Source organism: Anser anser (assembly GCF_964211835.1).
Source record: "Anser anser genome assembly, chromosome: 1".
NCBI lineage: Eukaryota > Metazoa > Chordata > Aves > Anseriformes > Anatidae > Anser > Anser anser.
Window position 1 is genome coordinate 139000981 of NC_139720.1, and position 27388 is coordinate 139028368.

Genomic DNA, 27388 nt, shown 5'->3' on the forward strand with positions numbered 1-27388 from the left:
ATTCAAACTTGAGAATATTCATGGAACCTCTGGCTTACTCCAAGATCTTTACTGTTCTTTCTTTATCCATATGAACACTCACCATTTGCGATTGTATGGCATAGCAAGGATGAGAATGAGGAAGGAAAAGATGTTGGCATTGTCTTTCTGTCCCTCTAACCTGTAGAATTTTCAAAGGGATTTGGGCCTTTTAACTACTACTTACAAAATGAACACTTGCATGAACAAGTTTACAGAAATAAATCTGTTTGATACGTGCAGCTAGAAAGCTATTAATAAAGCGAAATAAAAGCTGAAATGAATGGCATAGAAATTGGCAGGCATATGTCTAGTGTTTATTCCATCTTCAGTTTTTTGGGCAAGACAGAGCATACGTTGTATCTTTCTAGATATCATGAAGATAACAGGAAAAAAAAGTTTTTTGGAATGAAATATAACATGCCTATTAACTGCCTACCTGACTTTTTTGCTAGAGAGGCTTGACTGTGTCTTCAGAATATATTTGGGTGCTATGTTCTGTAGTATGAGTAGAAACAGATATAATTATGTTCTTGTCACATACACTTAAGATAGAAATGAAAAAAATATTTATACTTGCATTCCAACACTACTTCTAGCTGATGAAGATAAACAAAACTTTTGGTTCTTCTGGACAGAGTGCTGTCCAGCTACTACCTTCCTCTTTAAATATCCATTGCAGTAGAAACAGAGTTCACAAGCTCCCTTATCCTGAGTGACCATAGTCACTGACATGTCACCTTCAAAAACTTCAAACACCCCATCTTTTGGGAGATAAATAGTGTTAATAGCACCAAGGGAAAATATTCCTTAATTTTAGTAAAACCAATCTGTTTTAAAATAAATTCTCTATATTTTTTCCCACATTGACTGTCAAGAGGTAGAAAAGCACAAAAAGATGGAAAAATAAGCTATGCTGACTTTGTCTGGTTTTTGATATCTGAAGAAGACAAGAAGACACCAACTAGGTAAGAATGCATTTGTTTTAGCAGAAATAGGCTGGCTTTATTGGTTTTCCAATCCTAAAAAGGGGGGACCACTGTTGCTCAGCTAGAACTTTCGAAGAGACTAAACTCTAAAAACCATGAGTGGGGAAACTGGCCCAGTTGGCTGAATCATTATTTCTCAGTATCACTCTGTTGTTGCTGATGTAAAGATCTGTTTCAATAGTTTCTAACAAGCTTACTATGTATTCTTATTCATATGTTGCTTGTTATTGACAAGAACATAAAAGGAAACCACAGGTGTTTCTTGATGCCAGTGGCTTTGGGGAGCTATACAGTTAGCACTAGCTGTAGAACATTCATAAATTTATTCCGTGATTTACTGCATTACTGGCTTGTTCAATATGAAAAAAGAACTTGGTTCTGATGCACAATTTCATTTTCCACTGGCTCCCTTGATTATTTTCTTATGTAAAGCTATATGTTTTAGTCCTTTCCTCTTCCACCCCTCACAATTAGTGTTTTCAAATGCAAATAATGTGTAGCAGGGCAAGTACCAGAAGCTTTTATCACAATAGGTGGTGTTTCTTGTCTAATGATTTCCTATGGTATTAGGGAATGTAGTCGTAAGTCTAGTTTTGAATCTGTAACTAGCTTAGCCTTTAAAACAAGCACCATAAATTCTTAAAACTGTTTGCGTAAACAGTTCTTTGTTATTACTTAATTTCAGCATTGAATACTGGTTTCGCTGCATGGATCTTGATGGGGATGGTGTTTTGTCTATGTATGAACTGGAGTATTTTTATGAAGAGCAGTGCCAAAAATTAGATAACATGGCCATAGAACCTTTGCCATTTGAAGACTGTTTGTGCCAGATGCTGGATCTCGTGAAGCCACAATATGAAGGTAATAAAATCCTTTTCCATTCTCTAACTTCTGCTTCTCTGGGTTAGGAGTTAGTGTACCCCTAAGAGCAATCAGTTGGTCATACCAAGAATAAACCTTTATTTGGTGGTCATGTCTCGAAAGCCAATTAGTGTTTATTAATTGAACGGTCTTCCAAGAACAGGCAGGCATTCATTTCCACACTAAAACCGAATATGCTGCCTTAAAATTCCATGAAGTCTTAAACATGGCTACAAGCCCAAATTTGTCTCAAATAGAATCCTTTCCGCTGACTGAGGTGATGCCCTCAATAAATGCCTCCTGACTGTTCTGCTGACTTGCTGCTTACCTATTCAGTACTCAGTTAAATGAGATTGCTTCAGATGGAACAGTATCTAAATGGTGTTTCTGTCTATAGATCATTATTATCAGACCTTTTAGGGTATAAGCCTAAACTTCCATTAGGAAATTCATGATAATGGCCTTAAAGGTAGCTGAATTTTAAACCACCCGTAGTTGTTGGCCATTTTCTACATTCATTTGAATCTTCAATAGGCCTACATTCTACCTTTCTGCATTTGACACGTGATTTTTAGCTGATCAAAATCGAGTTTACATTTTCTGCCTGAAAAACAAAAAAATCATAATGGAGCATAATGCTAATTTCATTATTGCTGTTCTGTGCTGCTCAGTACTGCGTGTTTTGTATGCTTTAGTAAACATATTACTGCAGTGTTAAGAGTGACATCCTGCATGTTCATGGCCTCTACCTCTGCTGTTTCTGATATTGTCTCAAGTTTGATAAAAACTTGTATCAGCAGTGAGTTAGTCTCCAGGGACTTCTTGAACTCGGGACAACTGAGGTCAATCTGCATCTGAATTTAATGTCCGAACACTCCTCTATAGTTAACACTAATAATCCTTATTATGGCTAGACTTCTTAATGCGAACTTCAGCGTGTAAAAGGATTTGGCTTACACTCTAGTTGCTATTATTGTACAGAGTCTGCATTGCAATAAATGTAGAACTTGCATATTTATGCTTGAAGTTTTTGATAGGAGTAATAACCTCTAAGCCTTATACTAATGTCTGTTTTTTATGGTAAAAGGAAATTGTTGAATGCTTATTCTTTTGTTTACCAAACATGTGCTAGTGTCTCACACTTACATGCTTTTGTAGATGAAACACTGAGTTGCCTACTTGAATTTCAAGTATCACTTCAGTAGTGTGTAAGAGGGTGGTTCTGTTTACTGTCTATAAAATTATGGCTACTGTATAAATTAATATGTAGTCTTGCCTATTGCCCACCTTCTTTCCAGTATTAAGAATATTTAATTACAGGAAACTTAACTTTCTTGAAAGAAAGACACTTATCTTTTATGGAGATAAATTTCACATGCCAAAGGAACTGAAATAGCTCAAAACTAGTTTTAAAGAAAAGTTTCACATTATTCAAACCAAGTTGAAATGATTTGCTAGGTAAAAACACTAAATTGTCATAAACACTATTTTATCATCTACCTTTAGAAATGTAAAAGAAAAAGTTGTAATAAGTATGTTTGGCTGGAAGCCTAGTCCTAGATATCAGGGAATGAAGTCCTACATCAACATTCACATGTGTAATGCAAGGGGGGTCAGGGAGAACTAAAGTGAAATAAGCTCTGAAGAAAACATTTGTTATATGCTTGCCTACAGTAACATCACAGACTTAAGGTGTCCCTTCCAGTCTTGTATATTGTGCTTCTGAAAGGCAGACACTTTTGATGGTGTCTCAGGTCTGTGTTTGAAATGAAACAAGGTTGATGTGTCTGATCCATATGATAAACTTGATGAAAGGAGGCTGTGAAAGGTCTCAACCAAGAGAAGAGTTATTTAGGACGACAAAAATAAAAGCTACTCGTAAAGAGCTGATTGTTTTCCATGTCACACAGTTCTTACGAAAAAGATGGATTACTAAAACAATTCTTACATTTTCCTAACACAACCTAGCCTCAGCAATTGATACTTCAGCTGGTAGATTTGAAACAAAAAGGTAACTTCATATAATATGTAGCTGCACTGTGATACAATTTACTAAAGGATGCTTTGTGTACCAAAACCCAAATTCATGAATTCGTACAGACCTAGATCTAGCAATTTCAATTTCATTCTGTTCCTGTTGGTCTTTGAGAGACAGTGTGGATGTCTGCATGAGAATTAGGTATTGAAGCTCCCATTGCAGTAAATGGAAACTGGAGAGTAAACCAAATATAGGTGTCTAACTTAAAATGGGAGCTTATATAACTAGGACTCAAATCAGTTGCTTGGTTGTGGAGAGATGCTGCCACTTGAGATGACCCGATACACCAGACATCTGTGCGAGTCTGACAGATATGACACAGGTGCCGTGGGGGATTTGTTGTTCTGGAGCATCAGCTGTAAGCCAGGCAGAATACACGAGGGCTCTTCAGATGGTGGCAGATGTGTGGCAACCATTTCCAAATGGGATTCAGATTCAAAGACCCCTGCTTCCCTCTGATGCCCTTGAGTTATACATTGTTAAAAAAGGAATGCTATGCTGAGGAAGTACTGTTGTAAGTCTGGCTTTTGAGCTCTTCCATAACATCTGCAGTTAGCTACCCCTTGACAACAGAAGACTGCCCATATATAAGGTGAATTAATAAAGGAGAGTTTTAAGGATAGCCGTCTGTCTTTCCTTGTATGTCTGGCATTTTTAAGTCTTTCTGCAGGAGCTTAATATTCAGCCTTGAAATAAGGCAACATGACAAATACTTCTAACACTTAGCAGATCCATTGTTTTGGGCTTTTGAAGGATCACTTTATAAAACAAAATACTTCTGATTTTTTTTGCCTTCCACTCAAACAATAAATACTGGTCAGCCTGGACAAACAAGACAAATTACTGTATGGAAAATTCACTCATGAAGCAGAGTCACATGCTCAGGTCTAAAATAGATGCTGGAATTTTTGGGTCAGATAGAAATTATTTTTCAAGTAGGAGTTGAAGGAGCTTAGTGAGATGGATTACCTTCACTGGTATAATGCAGAATAACTTAGGCAAAAAGAAAGGGGGAATCCCTTTCGTTCAGGGAAGACAAAGGGATGCTGAAAGAGGAGATTCCTACCCGCTACCCAAACACTTCGTAGGAAGGAATGGCTAGCTCTCTGAAGGTTTGTCTCTTTAGGAAGCTTGGACAACTGGCTTAAATGATCTTTAAATCTAAGTATGGTAGACTGCATCTCACTTCAATAGGAAGTTCTTCAGTAGGATGATAGCTAAAGCAAAGAAAAAAGCTGAAATACTTAAAGGTTTTGTCTGTTTTGAAGGACGCTTTTCTAGGTAGGTATTTCATCTATTCAGTCCTCTGCTATCGCATTGAGTATCAGTAGTAAATGATCTTGAGCATAATGATGACTTAAAGAAGAATATTATTCAAAAGTTTTTGGCAAAAATATTTAGTTATAATTATCCTATCTCTTAAATTGTTTTTACAGGAAAAATTACTCTGCATGATTTAAAGAGATGCAAGTTGACAAACGTGTTTTTTGATACTTTTTTCAACACTGAAAAATACCTCGACCGTGAAGAGAGAGATCAGTTTTCTATGTTGCGGGTGAGTTTGAAGCTGTAAAAGTCTCTTTAGCTACGTGCTTAATGATTAATACAGTTTTGTATAACTTGCAATGTGATTGTTTAGGATGGTGAAGGCGAAAGTCAAGAGTTGTCTGACTGGGAGAAGTATGCTGCTGAAGAGTATGATATCTTGGTAGCAGAAGAGGCAGCAAGTGACCAGTGGAATGATGGGTAAGAATGTAGCAGGAGAGTTGGTACAAGTCCTTTTTACTGAGGCAGAGCCTCACAATCACTGCCACTATTAATGCTATTTTTGTAGACCATTGCTGTTGGTTGTGTTTAGCCATGTGCTCAGTGAGCGAGGAAGAACCTCCCTTGTATCTAGAATGAAATATTCCTTGAGAGTTTGTGATCACATGAGTTTTGTCAAAGAAAAGGTCCTAAATCGAACTTTCAGAGGAAAGATGATTTTAAACAGCTTCACAGCTAAACATGATACAACACTTAGTTTCTCTAGCTTGTTGAGTCAATGAAAAGCATCATTAACAGCTTTATGGGGGAAAGACTGAGTTCTGAACTAAAAATTATATTGGCTTAAAGTATTTTCTAACTGTTCTGTAAGAGTAAATATGAACATTTTTGCTCCTTCAGAATCACTCCTTTACACTTGCTAGGCGACTTCCAGAACCTCTTGGAATCGTGCGGTACTTGGAGTCAGGTTTTCAAATCTTGTTTTCAGGTGGGAGCACTGAAGCTCAGCTTCCAAAATCCTGAGTTTGCCATTCACCTTTTCATTATTTAAAAAGATAAGTAAAAAAGAACAAATTTAACTTGTTTTAGGCCTTAAGTTGAGGGACCTGTCTAGAGAAAACATGTTTTCCTGCTTTTCCTATATCAGAAAAACAAGATCATCTTCCATGCCAGACAGAAATATTCATTTTTAAAATGTCTGTTGTTCTTGGCAAGGATTTAGAGAACTACTAGCTTGATGTTTAGGAAACTGTTCTAAAAGTTGTCCCTGCCCTTGGGAGGGGGGTTGGAATTAGGTGATCCTTTCCAACCAAACTATTCTATGGTTCTAAAACATGCAAGCAAAATCTGCTCAACATACTAAGTTCAAGAAACCAAGTTCAAAAAACTTAAAAGAAAGCATATGAGGGAAGAAAGGGGAAGAGTTGTCACCCAGCCTCTTCAACACTGAGGGCGTCATACTGTTAACTCCTTGTGGAAGCCTCCCCAGAAGTGATTAATATTACAGAATTAACAAGCCAAAAAAATTACTGAAGCTTTGTGCTGTGAGTTAGGCAATATTAAGCCTTCAGTGCATTTATTTTTCATCTCTAAAGCTTAATTTATGCTAAGCTTGTGGTAGGTATAGAATATGTATCTGCATTTTTGACACTCGTCTGACACTAATGAAGAGTATAATAGCTTAGATTTGATGCATCAAAAGAAAGAATAGCTTCTACAGTCTGGCTGGCTGTGAAGCATTACTCATTGATAAATCCACTGGTAAAACTAGTGGGATTCTTATAAACCAGTGAAGGATTCAGATTTTTGGTCCTCCTTTTAGAATGTTCTAAGATTATCAAGTTAAAACCATCAAGAGTCAAAACATGAAGTTACTGGTGGACCTAATACAGCACAGTAAATCAGTGTATCAGCAGGTCAGTCTGAGAGACCAGGCTCAAGACAGGAATAGCTTTAGAAAAGACTTGAATACTCTTAAATCTGAACATCTTATATCTTAATTAAAACCACTTCCTGAAGCATTTTTACAACATTGTGGTTTTACCCTTTTTTCTCTTCTGCTGGTCTGTTTGTTTACTTCTGTCATGGTAGGTAGTTGTCTCTCTCCACCTTCCCGTTTTAAAATCTTGTTGCTGTTGTGAAGTGGTAATCCCACTTCATCTATTTTGAGACACAAAGTTGCAAAAGTCAAATGTCTTTGACAAAGATGTCTGCTCTTAGTGAAGATGAAAGCCACAAAATTCACTGCAAGTATGCTTACCTCAGATTGTTTTTCTTTCCTACAAATTTATTCAAGGTGTATCTGAAACCATGGTTCTATAGCTTTACGCATAAAATAAAAAAAAACTAACTAAAATGCAAAATGTTTTTCAAACTTCCAGATTATGTTTAAAAATTCACCTTAAACTTCTCCCTTCAGTAGACTGCTAACAGCTCTTGGACACTTACCTTTTCAGGTATTTCCATGAAGATTTTCTCCATGGCATAGGCAGTGTCATCTTCAGAGGTTTATACAGTCAAGTATTAAGTATTACAGACAGTGTTGTGGAACTTCTGTAAAACAGAATCCTAATAACCCTAAAACTTGAGGGGAGGAGGGAGGTGTTCACTTTCACCATGTTAATATACTCCTTCAGGAAAATCAGTGTGTTATTCTAAGAACAGAATACAGTTTTGTGTCTGGGCCAGGGCAATCCCAACCACAAATACAGGCTGGGCAGGGAATGGGTTGAGAGCAGCCCTGAGGAGAAGAACCTGGGGGTGCTGGTTGACAAGAAGCTCGACACCAGCTGGCAGTGCACACTCACAGCCCAGAAAGCCACCCGTATGCTGGGCTGCATCAAAAGAAATGTGGACAGGAGGGTGAGGGAGGTGATTCTCCCCCTCTACTCTGCTCTCGTCAGGCCCCACCTGGAGCACTGTGTTCAGCTCTGTTTTTCCCAGCAGAAGAAGGACATGCAAGTATTAGAATGAGTCCAGAGAAGGGCCATGGAGATGATCAGAGGGCTGGAGCACCTCTCCTACAAAGACAGGCTGAGGGAGTTGGGGTTGTTCAGCCTAGAGAAGAGAAGGCTCTGGGAGACCTTACAGCGGCCTTCCAGTGTCTAAAGGGGGCCTACAGAAAAGCTGGGGAGGGACTCTTTGTCAGGGCATGTACTGATAGGACCAAGGGGTAATGGCTTTAAACTAGAAGAAGGTAGATTTAGATTAGATATTAGGAAGAAATCCTTCACTCAGAGGGTGGTGAGGCACTGGCACAGGCTGCCCAGAGAAGCTGTGGATGCCTCATCCCTGGAGGTGTTCAAAGCCAGGCTGGATGGGGCTTTGGGCAACCTGGTCTGGTGGGAGGTGTCCCTGCCCATGGCAGGGGGTTGGAACTGGGCAATCTTTAAGGTTCCTTCAAACCCAAACCATTCTGTGACTTTGCTTCTGTCTAGACAATGCCAAAGCAGATCCTTTTTCAGTATCAGCTGTCACTGACTTTAGTTAAACATATCATTATCCATCTGTTCATTTTCATGTTCAGCAGGTGATTATCAGTAATTTTTCACTAAACAAATTGCTTTCTAGTCTGTGCTTTTAATACATGGTTACTATCACTTCCTTGTGTTCATGCCCATTTTATTAATGCTTTTGATGTTTTGTTGCATCTACTGCAGGCATATTGTTTTCCCTAATCCAGCTTAATTTCTGCTTTCTTGAAAAGAACTGGAAGGATTTCTGTCAAATGCATGAATCTTGCATCTGACAGTGTCTAACTGAAGAGTAGTCCACTACAGCATTATGTACTAGAGCATTCTCTTTCCAGTATAGCTGTGTCTTTCACTCTTCTGTCACATGCAGAACTTGCTGGTAAACCAGCTCAAATTCAAGTAACTTCCACAGAAACTGTGGTGCATGTGATTGTTTATTTCCTGAAAATGTGAAACATTGGAAATGATGTTCTTCCTGCAGGTGCCTTGTTAGTGCTGTGACATTTGGGTACTTCCCAATTTATCTAAACTTTTCTTTTTTTGCCCATTTTTAGGTACGAAGCTGAACTGAATCCTGTAGACCATCAGAAGGCCAACGTCCTGAAGTATCAAATGGAAAAAAGACCGTTTTTTGAAATGCCTTCCCATCTGGCTGATGTAGACTTGGATGAATACGACTATGAAGAGGACTTTGAGTAGCTGTTGCGGTCAACACTTGCAGAAGAGAAGGGACAGTCTGCAGCAGGTCTGCTACACACTACACGTTTCAGTGGGGTTTGTTTCCAGGAAGTCAGCTTAGTTTTGTGCTTAAAAAAAATATTTAATCACTAGACTACCTTTTAAAAGAAATGCATTTGTATGGGATGATGAAACTTTTGTATTTATTCAATAGTCTATAGTTTTTAAAATTGATTAAAATATTTATTTACAGATGTTGCATAATTCCTTCTTGGAAGAATAACAATATTTGACTTTTAGAGAAGAGTAATCTACTGTTTTTTAAGAGAACTGGTGTAGTTCTCTCTAAGTTGAGGCGTGGTGCACTATCTCCATCCCATATGTAAAGAGGCATTCCTGCCTTGCTGTGGGAGGTAAGGAGACGACTTATACCTGGCCGGCAATGCTTGTGTGCTCATAGACAGCGCTAGGGTTTTTGTGCCTTGTCGAGGAGACTTGACTGAGCGCACGATTCAGCCCTTACTTACAAATGCAGTTTTATTGGACAAGCTGAGCATATTGGCGCATAAGGAAGACTAATGCCGAAACAAGTTGCTTCTCTTCTCTGTATAGTCGTTGTTTGCCCTGACTTTAACTTTGCTTGGCCTTTTAAACTTCAGTGTTTTCATTGATGTTCATTATAAAAAGATTATTTAATAGTGCAGTCTGTTTTAGTGTTCATACTTGATCCAAAATGAGTGTGTTAATTCTTGTAGAAGGAACCAATTTTTTAAATCCTTTGTATAAATGTTACTTGATCAGTGATGTGCACTAATTTGTTGTGGGCATTCAGTGCTTTTGTCTGTCCTCCCCTTCAGTTGTTTGCTATTGACACATTCCATGGATATTCATACAGTGTCACAGCAGCTTGAAATTGTTGCCTCACTCTTACTGTTAAACAGATTTTGTTGAAAAAAATGTACAAAAAGATGTAAGTTATTTTGGTTGCAGTGTAGATCTGTTTAAAATGTTTAAAAACCATGTTTGTATTTTGAAATAAAGATTTTCATACATGTAATTTAACAGCTCTAATTGTTATGTACTACATCCAATTAACTTATGAAAGAACCACGTAAGCTATGGGTTACATACGTATGCAGTCTGGTTAGATAATTACACCAAGCTGCATATACAAGGCAGACAAGTTGTAGCAGGATTTTCCCCATCCACATGGCAGTGATGCTACACAGCTGGAGGAGGTACAGAGGAGTCTGTGCCCTCAGTTCATCGCGTGGCCTTCTATTGAGACTTACAAACCTGTGTACCTGTAGTAATGGAGCTCATCACTCACAGCTGCAGTCAGCCTCATGCAGGAAAATGAAAGTCACTAAAATCCATAGAATAGTATTTGAGGAAATAAAGCTGTGGTCCATTATGCCGATTTTAATAGGAATGTATAAATGTCAAATTTCTGTAAATGATGGGCAGACACCTTTTACGACTTCCATGTTTTTCTTAAGTTTTCAAACAATGAAGATATACAGAGCATTTATTTTAAGCTGTGTTCTCCAAAGGTACTGTCAGAAAGGATGCCAAACTGCCTTTCTGGATGATGATCCTGAACTTCTATCGCTGCTCAGGAGGTTGTGGCATCCTCATCTTCCCTACCTGAAACCCTGCAGCTGGGAGCTAGCTTGTTAGAAACACTTGTACGTGAGCATGTGCAGCCAAAGATTTTTCTCACTACATTTTTCCATTAAACAGAGCTATGGTAAATGGCAGAAACTGTAGCTATTGTTGATGCTTTGTGTTTTAAGAGAGAGCAGGATTTAAGAGATTTCATTATACTTTTGATATCCAAGGCCCTTTTTTTCTAGAGGATGTGCAGAGGTTTAATGGTGCAAACTAGGGTGTTGCTGTAGAAGTCATCTTCCTTGGTGAATGATTACTAAACCTTCCCCTGAAGGGTTATTCCCATCCCTAATCTTTTTTCACAAGACTCTGACAGCGCTTTGCCTGTGGGCCCAGACCTGTGTTCTTGGTGCAGCTGCATGCTGCCTACTGTGAGGGGCCAGGCTGCGACCCACAATCCTGGTGGATGAGGGGAAGATCACTGCACAAACTGAAACACACCCGATGCCTCGGCAATGATCACGGCTTTCAGTCATGTTCTTGGGAGCTGCATTCCCGTTGTATTTAATAACAAGGCAAACCAGAGGCCGGCAGCAGCACTGTTCTTTCTCCAGAGTCACTGTGGAACCATCACGTGCACCTTCAGCACTAATGGACAGCAATGGTTATACAGTTTATTTTACACCGTTATAATCCAAAATATATACATAGATTAAAATTTAAAAAAAGCTTTTAGGATTAATGCAGTGTACAATTCCATGGAGCAGTAACAAAGGGCCAACATGCCTCAGCCTACTGCCTCCAAAAAAACGGGCGCGTGAAGAACGTTTCCAAACCTGTCATGGAAATACTGCTTCTGAAGGGCTGTATTTACAGTCTATTTACATTGTCTTTTCAAGCTTTTCACTCCCCCAGTAACTACTACGTGCTTGCTGTGTATGACGGATTTATTCCAGAGGAAAATACTGAGTCAACTGGTCCACTGTTGTTTTGTTGTTGCTACAAATCTCGATGCAAGTCTCCTGAGAATGTGTTCTGATCCCCACAGGCAACCAACCCTGTTTCAGTGAGCACTGGCGTTCAGAAATACTTTCAGGCACTTTGAGCCACCTTCTGCATTTTACAGGCAGGAAACGAGCAGCCCTGCCAAGTCCCTTGACATCCATCACCCAAGCAGCTCCGTGTCCACAGCCGGGCCTCGCTCCTTGCACTGTAACGGGGCGCGAGGAAACGAGCGCATCGCCGTCTCAGGCATCTCAAACACCCAGCAGAACGCTGCTCTGAGCTGAGCACCCTTCTCTCATCCAGTTCACAGAGTTGCTGAGTATTTGTCAGTGCCCTGACTGCAATTCTTGGGTTGGGAATTGTTCCACGAGGGCACTGAAGTCCAGGATGAAGTGCAGGAATGATGTTCACCACTCCCACACCTCAGGAGCACACCACCAGCCAAATCAGTAAAACTGATGAGCAGCAGAGCGGAGAAATCACCCACAGTGCTAGGAACAGGTAGTGGGTGGATGCCTACAGGGGGAGACTTGACTTGCTGCGTATCTCCCACTGCCTTGGTTGATGCCATCACAACCGCATTGTTCACTTGAACAATTCGCAGAAAGCAGTAGTAGCGTGTTCTTCACTTCCATTTATCCCCTCAGCTTCACCTTAACTCTTCTAGACCAGACAAAAGACAGATTAGTCAGTCTCATACTATCAAGAAAACATCACACAGGAGCAGCATGTATGGTATCAGAACAGAGACATCTAAATATCAGACTAAAGGACCATGAAGACAACCACGGGGCTGGAGCACCTCTCCTAGGAAGTCAGGCTGAGAGAGTTGGGGTCGTTCAGCCTGGAGAAGGTTCTGGGAGACCTCATTGCAGCTTTTCAGTACTTAAGGGGGGGGGGGGGCTCATAAAAAAAGACGGAGAGAGCCTCTTTGCTCAGGCAGATAATGAGAGGATGAGGGCTTTAAACTAAAAGAGGGGAGATTTAGATTAGATATAATGGAAGACATTCTTTACTGCGAGGGTGGTGAGGCCCTGGTGATGAGCCCCATCCCTGGAGGTGTTCAAGCCCAGGTCTTGGGCAGCCTGGTCTGGTGGGAGGTGTCCCTGCCCATGGCAGCGGCTTGGAATTAGATGATCTTTAAGGCCCCTTCCAACCCAAACCGTTCTGTGGTTCTGTGCAGCCCCTAACCAGTTAGCAATGTGGCCGTAGGTGGCTCTCAGAAAGCACTCGAGCTTCCACAAAAGGGAAGAGGTATTTCTACACCCCATGGAGCCCAGAAAGTGAACTACAGGGAAAGGCCACATACACCAGTTAAAAGCTGTCCATTTTCTGTATAATTTAAATCTTGGTCTGCTAATTTACATTATTTCATTATCTATCTTCAATAGGAGCTGCTGCAAACCCACTGCCTAAACCAGTATGTTACATTTTAACAGGCATACAACTGGAAGAAAACACAGAAGTCCTTTCTTTCCTTTTAATCCTCTTTAAAAAGATAAAGGAAGAAAAAAAAAAGCACCACCATTCAAATACAAGAAGAAACTGTTCAACTTTACAGTAAAACCTCACTTAGGAAGTCAAAAATCAGGCAAGGTCTTTGAATGGGGCTATTTGTTACATCCCAGGTAGCCAGAGCCGCTAGAAATCAAGGGGCTATCTGAATCACTGCAAAAAACAGTCTGCAAAACGCTGGGTTTGTATTACATTACAAGTTCAGAGAGCAGAAGGAAGTGCAAGAGAAAAACCCAAGGGAAACACTCTGGCCCTTGCAATGGCTGACAGAGTAAACCCTTGGAGGAAGGAAAGGCAGTGATCAGCTGCAGCACAGGGAACCTCATGCCCTCGTTTTTTCTCCTTCCACGACAGCCACTGCTGCAAGACCCGTGCTGTGCAGCAGCCTGGTTGAGCCCTTGGCACTCCGCTGCCCCCAGGGCCACGAGTCCTTCCCTGCTGCAAGGATCCATTCCCGGCCTGCGCTCAGACCCCGGCAGGCAGCTGCACCTGACCCCAGAGGTGCCCTCAAGATAAACACAGGGCTGCGCCATCTGTCACCCCACGCCCGCAACGCTCAGATGCTTCCCTTTGAATCCCCACCTGGTCTGAGGACAATGTAATCCCCCAACAGCCTCGAATGGAAAAGGACAAAAACCAAGGGGCACTTCAGTCACAGCCCTGGGCTGAGCAGCGATCAATGGCCGGGGAGCGCAAAGCACACACCTCTTTTGAAGCAGATTCCCTCCAGGCCACGCAGCAATACCATCCCTGCAATGTGTCAGTAACATGAAGCAACTGCAGAGGGTTCCTAATTAAGGAGCTTCGCAGTATGGGAACAGGAAACTGGATCTTCCTCGTAACGCGTCCTAGCTGGTCTCCAACATACCTAAGGGTGTCCAGAAGCTACGCTACCAGTTGCCTTAAGGCATGCAAATAAATGACCTGAAGAAGGAGACCTCAGACACAGCTGGAAAGGGAAGAGGGGAGAACCTCTTTCCTCAGCCTGAAAGGGGCCACAAAATGAGCACGACAGCCAGGTGGGTACTCAGGAGGTTCTGAACTCATGTTCACCCACCCCAAGTACAGCTGTCCACAGAGCTGGAAAACTCAATCCGAAATTACCTGGTCTCCATCAATCACATCAACATCAGCATCTTCACTTTTATCTCCCGCTTGTCGCTCCATCAAGACATCTTCTGTATTAATCTCATCTTTGCTGAAAAAAAAAAAAGCTAAGTCTCGAGAAACTTTACGAGAGAAGTCATACGTTGCACAAGTTTTATTAAGGCTGAGTAGTGCACATATTACATTCTGTTGCTGAGACACCCACAGAAGGTAGCCCAAAGCTTCTGGCTCAGTATTTCCTAGGTATGAAATAGGTGATGCTCTGAGGAATGTCTGAAAAAGGCAGTTCAGAAACAGTATCTTCACTTAAACAGGCTGGACCTGCAATCTCCTATGTTTCATACTTTTTGTTCTATTTTACTAGTATTCACCAGGACCGTTCAACAGGTGTCCCACAACCTGAAAAAGCACGTGTCCTTCTAGGATTTGTGTGTCAGCTTTTACCCTGCCAATATGGGAAGTGGAACCTACCAGCTCAATAAATGAATTGCATTGCAGGACAATATTATCCCAGCTGAGCACTTGGAGTTCTTTACACAGGCTCAAAAGTAGACTGCAGACTTGCCATTTCTGCAATACCTCTCTTACATCCTGTCCTGGTGGGTTCCACTCCTGTGTGTGTGCACACTGCACGTACACATGCAGCTCCTTAAAAGAAAGCCACCAGTAACACAGCAGTTAACAACGGATCTGCAGAGACAAGAATCCTCTCTTTCATTTCCAGAGGTGCAGAAAACACACACCGTCGGGCTGCACCACACAGCCAGGGAACAGCTGACACCACAGGCCTCTAATCAGGACCAGAGACAAGAGAAGTGGGACAGGGAACTCTTCCTCCCTTGTCTTTTCCCCGTGCGCTTGGTATTAGCCCAAGAAGAAATGGAAGCTCTGTGGCGGTGGGGAACAACGAGGTCAAAGCAGCAAACGCAGCTATCGGTCTGAGGAAATGAAAAACACAACCTGGCACTGGGACACAGCTCGTACAACACTCTGCGCTTTGCCCATGGCAGGACTACAAAAAAACAGAGGCAGAGGTGGGCCGAGAGACCCCAGCTACCAATACTAGGACACGTGAAAGAGCTTCTAAGACATCTCACCAGTACCTTCTCTGCAGCCCGCCTGGACAAAGGAACGGCAAATGCTCCTGCAAGTTCGTCTCTCGAGATTTCAGCCTCTTTCTGCTCTTCCCTGCTGCGGAGGCAAGCTGGGAAGCAGACTGTAAGGCTGGATCTTGGCTTGCTGCTTCAGCATGGCTGGCTTCAGGCAAAGACCCTGTAGTAGACAGTGAACAGACCCCGTTCTTCAACCTCGTCCTCAGAGGCTGGACATTTCCAACAGCAGCGTCCCCACTGCAGGGGAGCAATGGAAGCCAAGCTCAAGGAGAGATTTGGGGCAAAGCAGTCATTTACTGAAAGGTGCAACTAAAAGTCACAAAAGAGAAAAACAAGTTAATTTGCCCTGATCATTTTTGCGATTTAGGTTTACGATCTTGGCCCTAGTCCTTTAGTGCTATCAGCACTGCTGACTATCACCCTCAAGATAGGAGGGCCATTGGGACCCAAAAGGACAAGGGTTTTGAAGGCAGGGCACTGACAAGAGAAATTCTGAGAAAGAATGAGAGAGAAACTAAAGGTCTTTGGGAGAAATTCCCTTTCCTCCCCACAGAACTGCACACGTCCATAGCACTTAGGATTTTTACTGGCAACTGTTCTCATTGTGGCTTTACTACATTTAATTAATCCCCACCATGTCCTTACAGATTGGAAGTCCATGAGAGCAGCCCACGTAACTCATTAAGTTAGGAATATAATCCCAATTTAGAAGGCTAGACGCCCTAAAATCTCAACAGATAGAAAGAACCCAGAGGAAGATTTGGCCCAGATTATCTGGGCTGAAGACACGAATCAACCTCTGGAAATATCACCCCTTTCTCAATCACCTACAGGGCCCAAATCAACAACGCCCTTAACGTAACAGTTGAAAGCAATGAACCAAGCGCCAGTGGCACAGACAAATGTCAGAGCTCAATTCAAGATCATCTGAATTTGGCTCACGCAAGGTCTCCAGACCAACCTTCCTCCAACTGAGTAACGAAGAGACCTTTAACAACAGCAAACGTTTGGCAACAAAGCTGAAGGCAAAAGCCACAGTTCCAGCTGGAAAGTCCACAAGGTCCAACAAACTGTGGCACTGCTAATGCAAAACATTAAGCACATTTTTGCTGAGACAAAGCCAACACAGCTAATTCAGAGCAGCCCCATTCCCATACCATTCGACAATTTCCTTTTGCAAGAAGATGCCTTAGACGTGCCCATTTGGGACCACTCTCCTAAGCTGCCGAGGACAGAGCTCTCCTCATCTTCGTTTGCCAATAAGGAGTTTTTGTACCAAATCAACGGCTGCCATTCGTCTCGGCTGTAAGGCAGCGGTTCTACTGTGTACCTCTGTAAGTAAGCATACCTGGAGAAAAACAAAAGCAAGCATAAGAAAACTCAGTATCTTTCCCCTCGATATCTAGGGAAGGTTTTGCTAGAAAGGCATTTTCCCTTTACTGTCAAAAGGTGCAGACAGAACTGTCAATGGAGCGAAAGGGAAGACACCCTTTTTCTCTTATCTGACATCTCTGAAATATGGGAATATTTAAAATGCAAACGCCTTCAAAGCTAAGAGAGTGCTTGAATTTCAGTATTAGAAACAACGTTTGATTCGCAGAAATTACAGAATTACATCATTCTCTAAAAAGAACTCCCCACGTAGGAAGTCACTGCCAATTGCTGCTGCCAGGGGCAGCTTGAACGGAGCAGGACTGTGAGGGTACACCACTTTTCCTGGTGGCCCTTTCCTGCCTCCTGGACTGCCACGCAAAGGAGATCCCAGGTGACAGATGCTCCTTGTGATTCAATAGCACGGCAGGTCAGGCAGTGGGGTATTTGCACCACGAGTGCCTGTTTTGTCAAAAAAAAAATTATAAATGAACAAGCAATAAAAACACTTCTCTGCAATATCGTATCAACCCCGATCCAATCCTCCCAGGTTCACAATAAGATTTCAAGTGTCTGAAAAAAGCAGTTAACAGCTCTGCAGTTGTGACAACACACAGGACGCAGAAAGCATTGGCTCAAATCCCCGTTCTACTTGATTCGATTCACAGACTTGACATTGTACCTCCCTAAGTCTCAGGTGAATAATTTAATCACCAGGCTACCACCCCTTCTGGAGCAAAGAGGTCTCCTTCAAGAGGTCTCTCCGTTTTGAAAAATAGGATATTTTTGACACAGTTTTTCTGATCCGTTCCTATATCATAACAACAAGAAAACAAAATCACAGCCTGACTCAGGATTAGAAACTGGATATTCACTACATTTCAGCTACAGCTCATCACTTTAAAATCAAGCCCCGTGTTGTTAAAACAGACCCTACCTTAGCAAAACCAAAAGTGACAGTTTTAACACCAGCCTGTACAGCATATTATTCTTTCTTTGATTAAGAGTGTGGCCTGGAAAATATCAGGCATTTCATGTGCTTTGCAAAAAAAAAAAAAAAAAAAAAAAAAAAAAGAAAGAAAATCAGTGCTGGGAGGAGGTTAGGGTAAGCTCTGACTCTGAAACAATTAGAGTCGTAGACCCTGGGGGCCTCGGGAATGGAGAAACCCCAGTAATGGAATTTGTTGGTTTCAAACAAGCACGTATTGTAACTACTGTTTTAGGGCCTAATCCAACTGCTGTCCATGTCAATGGAAAGACTCTTACTTATTCAGGAGTCAAGCTCTTCGTACTGCTTGTTATTCAATAATTCATTTCTTGTGTGCATTTTGTGGCACAGACCAGTTGACACGTCAGATATTTTACTGCTACAGCCTGGGCAATTACAGGCAGAGAAGCTTAAAATCCATATACTTTGATGGTGTTGAAATATACTCCTTTCTATCAAATGCCCATATTCTGTATCTCATCTGTTATAGGTACGCTTACATATGTGAATATACAGACCTGGACATCAATCCTATGATTAATAATAAAAATGAAAATAACCAGATGTTTATTTCTGAAAGTTCATGTTGACCCAAAGCATTCCACCCAGTAATTTATGATACAGCTAAACCTAAATATTTCTAGGAGGAAATATAATCTCCAGCCGCTGCAAGGCGTTTTAAGCCTCCCAGAATAGAAACTGTTACTCTAGAAACATTGCCTGAAAGTAGTTCTGGATAAAATTCCAATTTCCCCCCTTGTGAATTTTATTGTTTCCCATTTGTTCCCAGCAGTAGTGGGTGGCTCCGAGGCAGTAAACTCAAGGAGCATTCCCTGCTAGGTTCTGTATTTCCCACAAAAGTTTTCGATGTCTAAACCTACCTGAACATATAGATTACAATGAGGGATATACTTCCGGAATATATCCACCGGTCAAGAAGTTAAATATAACCATAGGAAAGAATAATCAGGATATAGCTTTATATCTGCCTACATCAATTATGAATTTTTTTTCTCTTGTTTAATTAAAAAAAATACTCCTTGAAGGTGCATGAAGTTACAGTTTTTTTCACGAATGAATTAACAGACATCTACTTATTGCACAAGTATTACCACACAGATGATAACAGAACTTCAAAATCCAGGCAACATGGACACAGATGTACAGAAACTGTACAAAACCAATCCTAGTCATAGATCGCGAGGATTCTCTCCAAGAAAAATGCACAAAAAGAAAGGGAAGTTATCACTTCCTATAGATTATCCACCTCAGATCTACCAGGGCTGTGATCAGTATATGTCAGATATTTTTCTTTGCTATTTTGCATTTTAAATTTGAATCCATTTTTAAAAAGTATATTGTGTGGGTAACTGGCAATCATTAATAAACTTTATTTGTCATGTAAAGCAGCAGAGAATTAGACATTTTACCAATCTTGACCTATGTTATATAAAAAATGTTTGATGGCCCCCATGGAGAATTAACCTTCAATTTAAGACAAACTGACACGGGACCAAACAAGTGACATGGGGCTCAGCAAGATGAGTTGTTGTTTTTCTTTCATTTCATTGCTTCTTCTCCAAAGCAGAACCTTTCCTGTCAGGTATTGGAGTAATTTGCTAAGGAATTCAAAAAGGCAGATGTGTCTTCATGTTTCATCTAACTTTCCCACGTCTTCAAATGTGCTCTCAGGAAAATGGAAATACTCATTATATATTTTGAAATAACTTTTGCAGTGTCTTGTAAAGAAGAGGACTGAAGTACAGATATCCAAAATACACAGTACTGACCAGGGAAGTAAAGACAACAGTCAAATGGCTCAGTCCTGACCCTGTGGAATTAGATTGTTGCAAAATAATTATCTGGGCATTACATCTTCCTCAATTGTTTGTGTTTACTTTTCTCTTCAGAAAAGCATTCCTTCCACTCCACTAGCCAGTCAAGTTGCAAATCTCTGCCACAAAGTTAGCATTGTCTTTCCCTTACAATAACTGCCACATGAAGTCACAACCATTCTAAAAAAATGTGGAGAATGGATACTGCACATGTAAGTAAATACTACTATAAAATTCAACAAGTGTCTCTAAAACCAAGAGCCTCAGGGGCAGATTGATTTCAAAAGTTCTCTGAAAAGCCTTTGAGCAACTTCCCCAGCACTGAAGGTCAAGTGTCCCACGAACAGAGATACACAAAACACAACCTGTGGATGACACTGCAAGAACTTAACTTACACTATTTTTTTGTCAGGCTTTAGCAGTTTATAGGAAAATTCACTGATGATTAACAGAAAGCTTAAGTTAGGAGGAAAGCACTTCCCATCTGTTCCAGTAGCTCCTTGAAAGGCAAATTCAATCCCTTCCCTATTGAAAGGAAAAAAAAAAAGAGAGAGAGAATTAAGTCATAAAACAGACAACTACCAAAAGCAATGACCATGGACAAAGTGATACTACATGGCACATACTTGTGTATCATGGCTACAGATTCTCTAGATTTCACCTGGTCCCAGCCAAACGTTAGCGAAAATCGACGAGCCAGTTCTTTCATGTTTGTGAAGGAAGCAGATGCTAAGTCCACACCAGTACTACCGTCTTGGCTTTCTGCACATGTCTGAAACAGCTGCAAAAGAAGTCCAAGATAAGCAACCACATGTAACCCTACAGGCAAACAAAGCTTCAGGAGGACAGAGAGACATGCAGACCCAGTAACAGCTTAAAAGACAGAAGTCTTACAAAAGTCATTGTAGTTAAGTCATGTTGTTGAAGTTAAGTCATGTTCTTCAAAAGCAACACAACTGCAACAAGCACTAGGAACTGACACAAAAGACAAGTGCTTAACAGATAGGCACGAACTGAAAAGAAAAAAAAAGATATGCATACAAAGAGAATCAATTCCTGAAGGTGATGGCCCCATCTCTTGTTGGGTCTTCTGAATCAAGCCCAAGAGGACTAATATGCCTGAGAGGTTTTCAGGGTATCAGAATGCAGATATAGCACACAGGTCTGGTAGCAGTACAGTCCAATTTCTGAGAGTGAGACTGGGTTAAAAGCAAGTCTCAAAACCAATCGCTATGTTTTGGGATTTTTTTTCCTAACAGAACATGGAGGTAGCTCCAACTTGTTAACTTTCAAGGTCAAGCAAAGACCAGAAAGGGCCTGTTGTCTATGTGATACACAAACACAAAGTCCTGACTATGTCAGCAGAATACATGTAGCCAAATGCTGCTTAGCCTCGTCTAAGCTCAGATTTCAGGGGCTGGTTCGCAGATCTAAGCCCCTGGCAATGGGTGTGAAATAAGCAAAGCTCATGTATCAGTACCCCCTGGGAGGAACCTGCTCTGGGGCTTACAGCACGACTCGAGCTCGAAGCAGCTCCGGCCATGGGCAGAGCTGGCAGAAGCAGCTGCTAAAATAGCTGACTGGCCTCATCAGTCAGCAGCTGCAAAACCCTTCAAAAGGGCTGTGCCCCACTTTCTTCCACAAAAAAACACTGAAAGTACTGGGGCTTAGAGCTGGCCAGCCACAGGCACATTTCCTCACAGTTCCTCAAATTCAATAGGAATTGAGGTAGTCAGTAAAACATAGAATACTATCCTTATCCTTAAGGTTAAGAGACACCCACCATGTCCCAAGAGAGACTCTGTAATCTCAAAGATTACATCAATCCGAACACACTATGCCTTTGAAGATTAAAACAAAAACAAAAACAAACAAAAAAAACACCCTGTGCACAAAATTACATTTTAAAATAGGTGGAATGATCTGAAAGGAGTTTCATTAAGACATGCAAAAACACATATAAATAGAAAGCAAAGCCAAGGAACCAATTTCTTTCACAAGGCTTTTAAATTAATCTGAATAATTACGGAAAGGTAGGCAAAAGACTAATATGAAACACAGCTGTCATGAGAACCCCCATCCTCTCATTTTAATTATAACCTTACCTGCTGTAGACAGAGAATCAGTGCCCTGGCACTCTCAATTCTGTTATTGTGCCTCGTCCTGCTTAGAGTTTCTTTAATTATATCCCCAAAATCATTGTAAGCCTATTAACAGCAACGAATGAAAATTATCATTTCCCTTTCATAATGCTGGGAATACACAAAACACATGACTATGTTCATGTCACACAAGAAGTTTATAAAACACTCCCAGTATCAGTACACCCAAGCTAAAAAAAAAACAAAATTGGACTTTTTATTTTATTTCATGTTTAAAGCAAAGGTATGCTCCCTTAAGAGTAACGTGAATGCTAAAGTTACTCTGAAATTGTTAAGTATTTATTATATCAAAAGAAAAATCCTCCTTAGAAGAAGAACAGAGAGTTTTACATATTCAACCAGTGCTTGCCCAATGAAGTGAAGATCAATATCCACATTCAGATATTTCCAGTGTCCTGTTAATTGACTCAAGGCAATTGCCCACTCTGTGCTGTTCTTAGCCCTCTTGACACACATTTCAGAGTGGCTGAGGCTCTAGCAGCTAAGCACAGGGACCCACATGAAATCTAGGCCATCTGAACATGAACTGTGGGAGCTTTATGAAATATGTTGACCACTTCAATGTGAGAATCTCTATAGTTAAAACACTCTTCCAGCCATAAACTACTTCTCCGTAATGGCTTCTTTGGAGAAGCGACGGAGCAGATGTTCAGACATATACCCTCTACTCAACTTTCAGTTACTTTGTCTGCAATGACACACCTGTGCAGAGCAAGGAGGAGAGACTGTTCCACTTTTGCTTGATTTTATAGCCCTTTTGTGATTATACGACGATTCTGAGCCATAAACCATTAACCACCACATCTTTCACAAACACTGGAGTCACTTTCAAACACTGAAATGCACTGACAGGCAAAGTGACGTTATATAAAACATTACCTTCACATAATGCTTATAGATCTCAGCAGCTGCAGTCGTCTCCACCACATTAAACACTATTAACTTGCAATATGCTGCAAGAAGACTCCGCTTTTTGTTCAAGTCGTCAAGTTTGCAGCTTTCGTCTTTTCTCTCCTCCTCTTTTGTCAGGTCTAGGGAAACAAAAGCATTGAAGCTTTGTTCTAGTACTTTATTCAAGGTATCTCAATTTTAATGACCAACTTTCATCTGAATAGCACAGACTCAGCTGTTCAGCCAACATGCTAAGCAACAGATGCTACGCTCATCTCTGTGTGTCAGAAAACACAGGTTTCCATTTCCATTTCAAAGCTTTCAGCTGATGACAGTGAAAGTGAGTTGTTTGCACAGTCTTCTACTCTGATCTTCATAGGGATTACTCATTTCTACTAGGCAGAATTTCCTTGTGTAACACTGCTCACAACTATAGAACAGAACCAGATTGCAGAATAAAAGGCACAAACACACAAAATGGAAGAGACCAGACGCACTGCAATCACGTTGTGTTTTGTGGGTTTGTTTTTTTGCGTTTTTTCTTTCTTTTCACACAGACAAGCACACCCACAGCATGAAAAAAATGACTTCTTTAGGGAAGGAACCTGCAACAGGTTGACAGGGATCCTTTGTGGGGAGGACTGAGAAATTGAAAGCATGGTACAGACCAGGTTTGAAACTGATCTCAGAAGGCCATCTAACCCAAAACAGGACAGACTTGATCAGTTTCAGGTACATAACGTAGCTAATACGCCCAATGCTGAACACAGAACTCCATGTGAACAGCTGAAGGACAAGAGTTCAACACAGTAATCTAGGATGGTGCTTGGTTTTTCAAAGCATGACACTTGAACTCAGCCTCAAACCACAACGAGCCAACAACCTATTTTCAAAACACTCCCAAAAGAAACCAGCCTTCACAATAACATCCTCAACTCGGCATCTGAATTTGTTTGAAAAAAGCAACACAGCAACAAGTACGTAGCTGTTTCCCACAAAAACTGCTCTGCATCCCCACATCAAAATCCACCAGTCCTTTACTCTGATGGCTTAGAAGAGTCCATGCATCAACAGAGTTGCACTGTAACACTGCAAGGCTTTCCACCAAGGTGGATGACACCACCTCTACCACCAAAGTCAGTCTGTCAAATACCTGTACGTTTCCACCCATGCCTGCATTACATCAGCCCTTTCTACCTGGGAGTACATTGGCAGTCGTTTCCTGTGATTGAGCCACAGTGGAGACAAAACACTGAATTTATATTCATCGAGCAACTTTGTAAAGGGGCCAAAAAAGGACTCGCCCCCTTTCCTGGTATGTTCAGTGCAGCCAGCAAATAACAGCAAAAATGGTAGAGTGTTTCTTCAGTGATGAAGATGTCTGACCTTTGCTTTCCTCTTTCTCCTCCACAAAAATATGTTCTTGGACAAACAAAAGCAGTTTTTCCTGAAGGGAAGTGCTGGGAAGGTAATCCAGAAGTCCTACTGCTTCTTCATTATTATTTGAATCTTGATGACTCAAAATCAGCAGCCAGTCACAGAGTATCACGAAGGCCTGTATCAAGCAAACAAAGCCAATGAAAGATCCAGAGACCACGTTACTTTTCATGCCAACTGCCATTTGCATCTCCATCAAACACCACAAGTCACAATCTGGTTTCTATCCTACTTCTTCCTCACAAGCTAAAGATTTCTGTTGGCTCCAGCCTGTGATAAAATGCCACAGCTGAGCCCTTCCAGAACCTATACTTTAGCATACGGTATATACAAGTACCATGCATGAACACCACCTAAAGATTTGTATTTCAAACTTCTCTGAAAAGGAAGATGAACTCTATTATGCCACAATACCTCTTTTTCAACTTGTGAATCTCCAGACAATGTCTCCAAATGTTTCATTTTTTAAGTGATATTCATAGCAAGGCATTAAAAAAGCAATGACAGTAACCAGTATACTGATCATTCTAATTAGAAAGCACAGTGACTATCAAGTGGCAAATCAAGTCATTCTGATTCAGGCTTTGATTCTGCATATGGACCCATGCAACACATACCTATGTTTGACTAAAGCACTAAGTTTTGTAGCATTTTAACTAACTTAACTTTAATTATGTTAAAATAAATAGCATTTATTTCTAATAAATAGTTGAGAATTGTTTATTTTAAAGTGTTATTTCTCTGCTAAGAGACAAAACATTGCAAAATCAGTAGAAGGAAATACTGGTATGAAAAGCAAGAAAGGCAACAAACCTTACAAAAACAAAAGAACACAAACCTTTTCTCTTACATCTTTTTCCTTATGGGTGAGGAAGTACATGCAAATCTCACTGAAACGCCTCAGCTCTCTTCGTAATGCCAGAAGAGCCCCCTAAAAACATATGTAAGGAAAGTGACAGGACTAAGATGTTAGGGTCTATCACCCAATAGAGAATTACAGAATAAACAATAGTTGCATCTTTTTCCACTGATACTATTCACTTAAGATGGCACAGCAGATGCCATTATGAAAGAAGCTGACATCTCAGAGTAGCAACAGCTACTCACATCTCACAGTAGCAACAGCTCACCAGCTATGAACAACTTTAAAAATATGTCTTGCTCTCAGGCACGATATCTACGATAGAAAGGTCAACCCATAGAAATACATACTTTTTCCCCCCACTCTGGTGCAGAAAGGTGACAAACAGTGGGACATGTGCGTCTTGCTGAGGCTAGCAGTGTTCAGCAAGTCACAAACTCTTTGGTTCTCCATCTGTAGGGTTAGCAGCTCCAATAGCATTTATTCCCTGATACAGCCCTCCAAGCAACTAGAAGGTCTGCTGAATTCACTTCAGCTTATCCTTATAAAACAGGGATAATAATTTCCACTTTAGAGACATGTGTAGAGTCACAAAAACTCTAGTCCATCGCACTTTATTTTCAACACACAACATGTGAATTGCCTTCTAGAGTTGCTCTTCTCTCCCCTTCTACTGATTCCAGAGGAAACCCAGTTTAACTACACTGCAAACTTTGGCACTCATAAGCTTAGACAAGTCTATTCGTTAACACAGTCTACTCGATTTGCCCAGAGCCAAATAAAAGACCTCCTGATCCTTCACTAGGTTCCATCTGTTGCACCGCACAGAGCAATCAACAGAAGAACACCCTTAGAGGAGGGCTGGATTTCATGCTACCCAACTGTATCTTTATAAGAAAGGGGATCCATCCCAGGGCATACTGAGAAGGAGCAGAGGGGGAGGTAAAACACTGCCTTAACACCATTAGAGGAGGAGGGGGAAAGAAACAGTCCCAGAGCTGCTGTCCAGCAAATGATCGTTTTTGCTCTCGGAACTTCTCTCTCTGCCAATATCCAGATTTGCTCCTGCAGAGTGGGCCGTAACACCGTGCTTCCAATCAAAATCTGCCCCCATATGAAAGGCCAAGTTCAAAAATGTGCTGCCCCATTATCAGTCAAGCTAACAGTGTCTGGACTGGAAGGCAGAACATATTAGAGCAGTGAGAGATGCAGACATCCACTCAGGAATGGAATGGGACGGGAATAGATAGTGAATCAGTCACCAAACGGGAAACCTCCCAGCTAACATTTCTCACACAAAACAAATGCCCACGTCAGCGCCCTATTCTGTACACACAGGAGCACCAGAGGAAAGGGACGGAATGACAGAAACAGCAACACTCGGTGTAGTCAGGATTCACCATGAAGAGAAACTGCAAAGGTATAGATTCACATGTGAATCAAAGCATAAAAGAGTTTTCCTCTCTGGTATCTTGAATTAGAATATCTTCTGAAGTATCTGGCAGAGTTTGGCACTATGTAAAACCAATTAGGAAAGTAAGTAGTCAGCTGATGAAAAAATTACACAGAAAGTTTGAAGAAAGTGGGATGTCACAGAATCTATAAGTAAAATAAGAACATAAGAATAAAACAAAGCAACAGGACTTCCTGGAGTTTTCCTTGAATATTATTTGTTGCTTAAAGCAAGAGAACAAACTGTCTGGCAGTGGAACAAGTTCCTTATCTCCATCAAGCATGAAGAATTCACTGCACATGTTTTGTAGTAAAAATAGAGGTGAACTGTTGTTCCCTTATTCTCTTGCATACTGGAAAGGCATAAACACTTAAAAAAAAAAAAATAAAAACGTCCCAACTCAGTTTGGTTTCCTCAAGAAAATACACAAATTGTCTTCTTGAGAAAGCTTGTTTTCTTCTGGCTATCTGAGAATAGAAAAGCATCTTGAACTTCTAGAAGCACAACCCCTGGGTTTCAAAATGATGTGGAATGGCCAACCTTGGAAGAATTTTCTGCAGCTGCAGCTACTTGCCACAGGAGAGAAAAATAGGTGCACTGGAGAGCTGGCAGGATCATCTGCAAATAAAAACACATGTCCTTTATTTACATGAAAGGCTTGACAGCAAAAAGCTTGGCATGCTGCTTGCACAGCCATTTCTACACTGTAAAGAATT

At 41.0% G+C, this 27388-nt stretch overlaps 2 protein-coding genes across 6 annotated transcripts in view; one reads left to right on the forward strand and one right to left on the reverse strand.

Moving 5' to 3' along the window:
- Positions 1 to 10380, forward strand: part of PPP2R3B (protein phosphatase 2 regulatory subunit B''beta) — a 51325-nt gene extending 40945 nt beyond the window's left edge. For all 5 annotated transcript variants that reach the window (XM_083805245.1, XM_083805247.1, XM_083805244.1 and 2 more), the window contains 5 exons: positions 897 to 986; positions 1693 to 1868; positions 5343 to 5461; positions 5546 to 5652; positions 9200 to 10380. In XM_083805245.1, coding sequence (XP_083661371.1) covers positions 897 to 986; positions 1693 to 1868; positions 5343 to 5461; positions 5546 to 5652; positions 9200 to 9344 — 637 coding nt within the window. In that variant the 3' untranslated portion in view covers positions 9345 to 10380. The remainder of the gene's footprint in view (positions 1 to 896; positions 987 to 1692; positions 1869 to 5342; positions 5462 to 5545; positions 5653 to 9199) is intronic.
- Positions 10381 to 11586: 1206 nt separating this feature from the next.
- The window catches only part of LOC310899013 (cohesin subunit SA-2-like), a 60559-nt gene continuing 44757 nt past the window's right edge, over positions 11587 to 27388 (reverse strand). Inside the window, exons 23-33 of the mRNA XM_083834937.1 lie at positions 27213 to 27290; positions 25196 to 25288; positions 24307 to 24475; positions 22909 to 23060; positions 21973 to 22074; positions 20494 to 20648; positions 20264 to 20392; positions 16831 to 17021; positions 15665 to 15833; positions 14559 to 14652; positions 11587 to 12602 (exon numbers count right to left, since the gene is read on the reverse strand). Coding sequence (XP_083691063.1) covers positions 12594 to 12602; positions 14559 to 14652; positions 15665 to 15833; positions 16831 to 17021; positions 20264 to 20392; positions 20494 to 20648; positions 21973 to 22074; positions 22909 to 23060; positions 24307 to 24475; positions 25196 to 25288; positions 27213 to 27290 — 1341 coding nt within the window. The 3' untranslated portion in view covers positions 11587 to 12593. The remainder of the gene's footprint in view (positions 12603 to 14558; positions 14653 to 15664; positions 15834 to 16830; positions 17022 to 20263; positions 20393 to 20493; positions 20649 to 21972; positions 22075 to 22908; positions 23061 to 24306; positions 24476 to 25195; positions 25289 to 27212; positions 27291 to 27388) is intronic.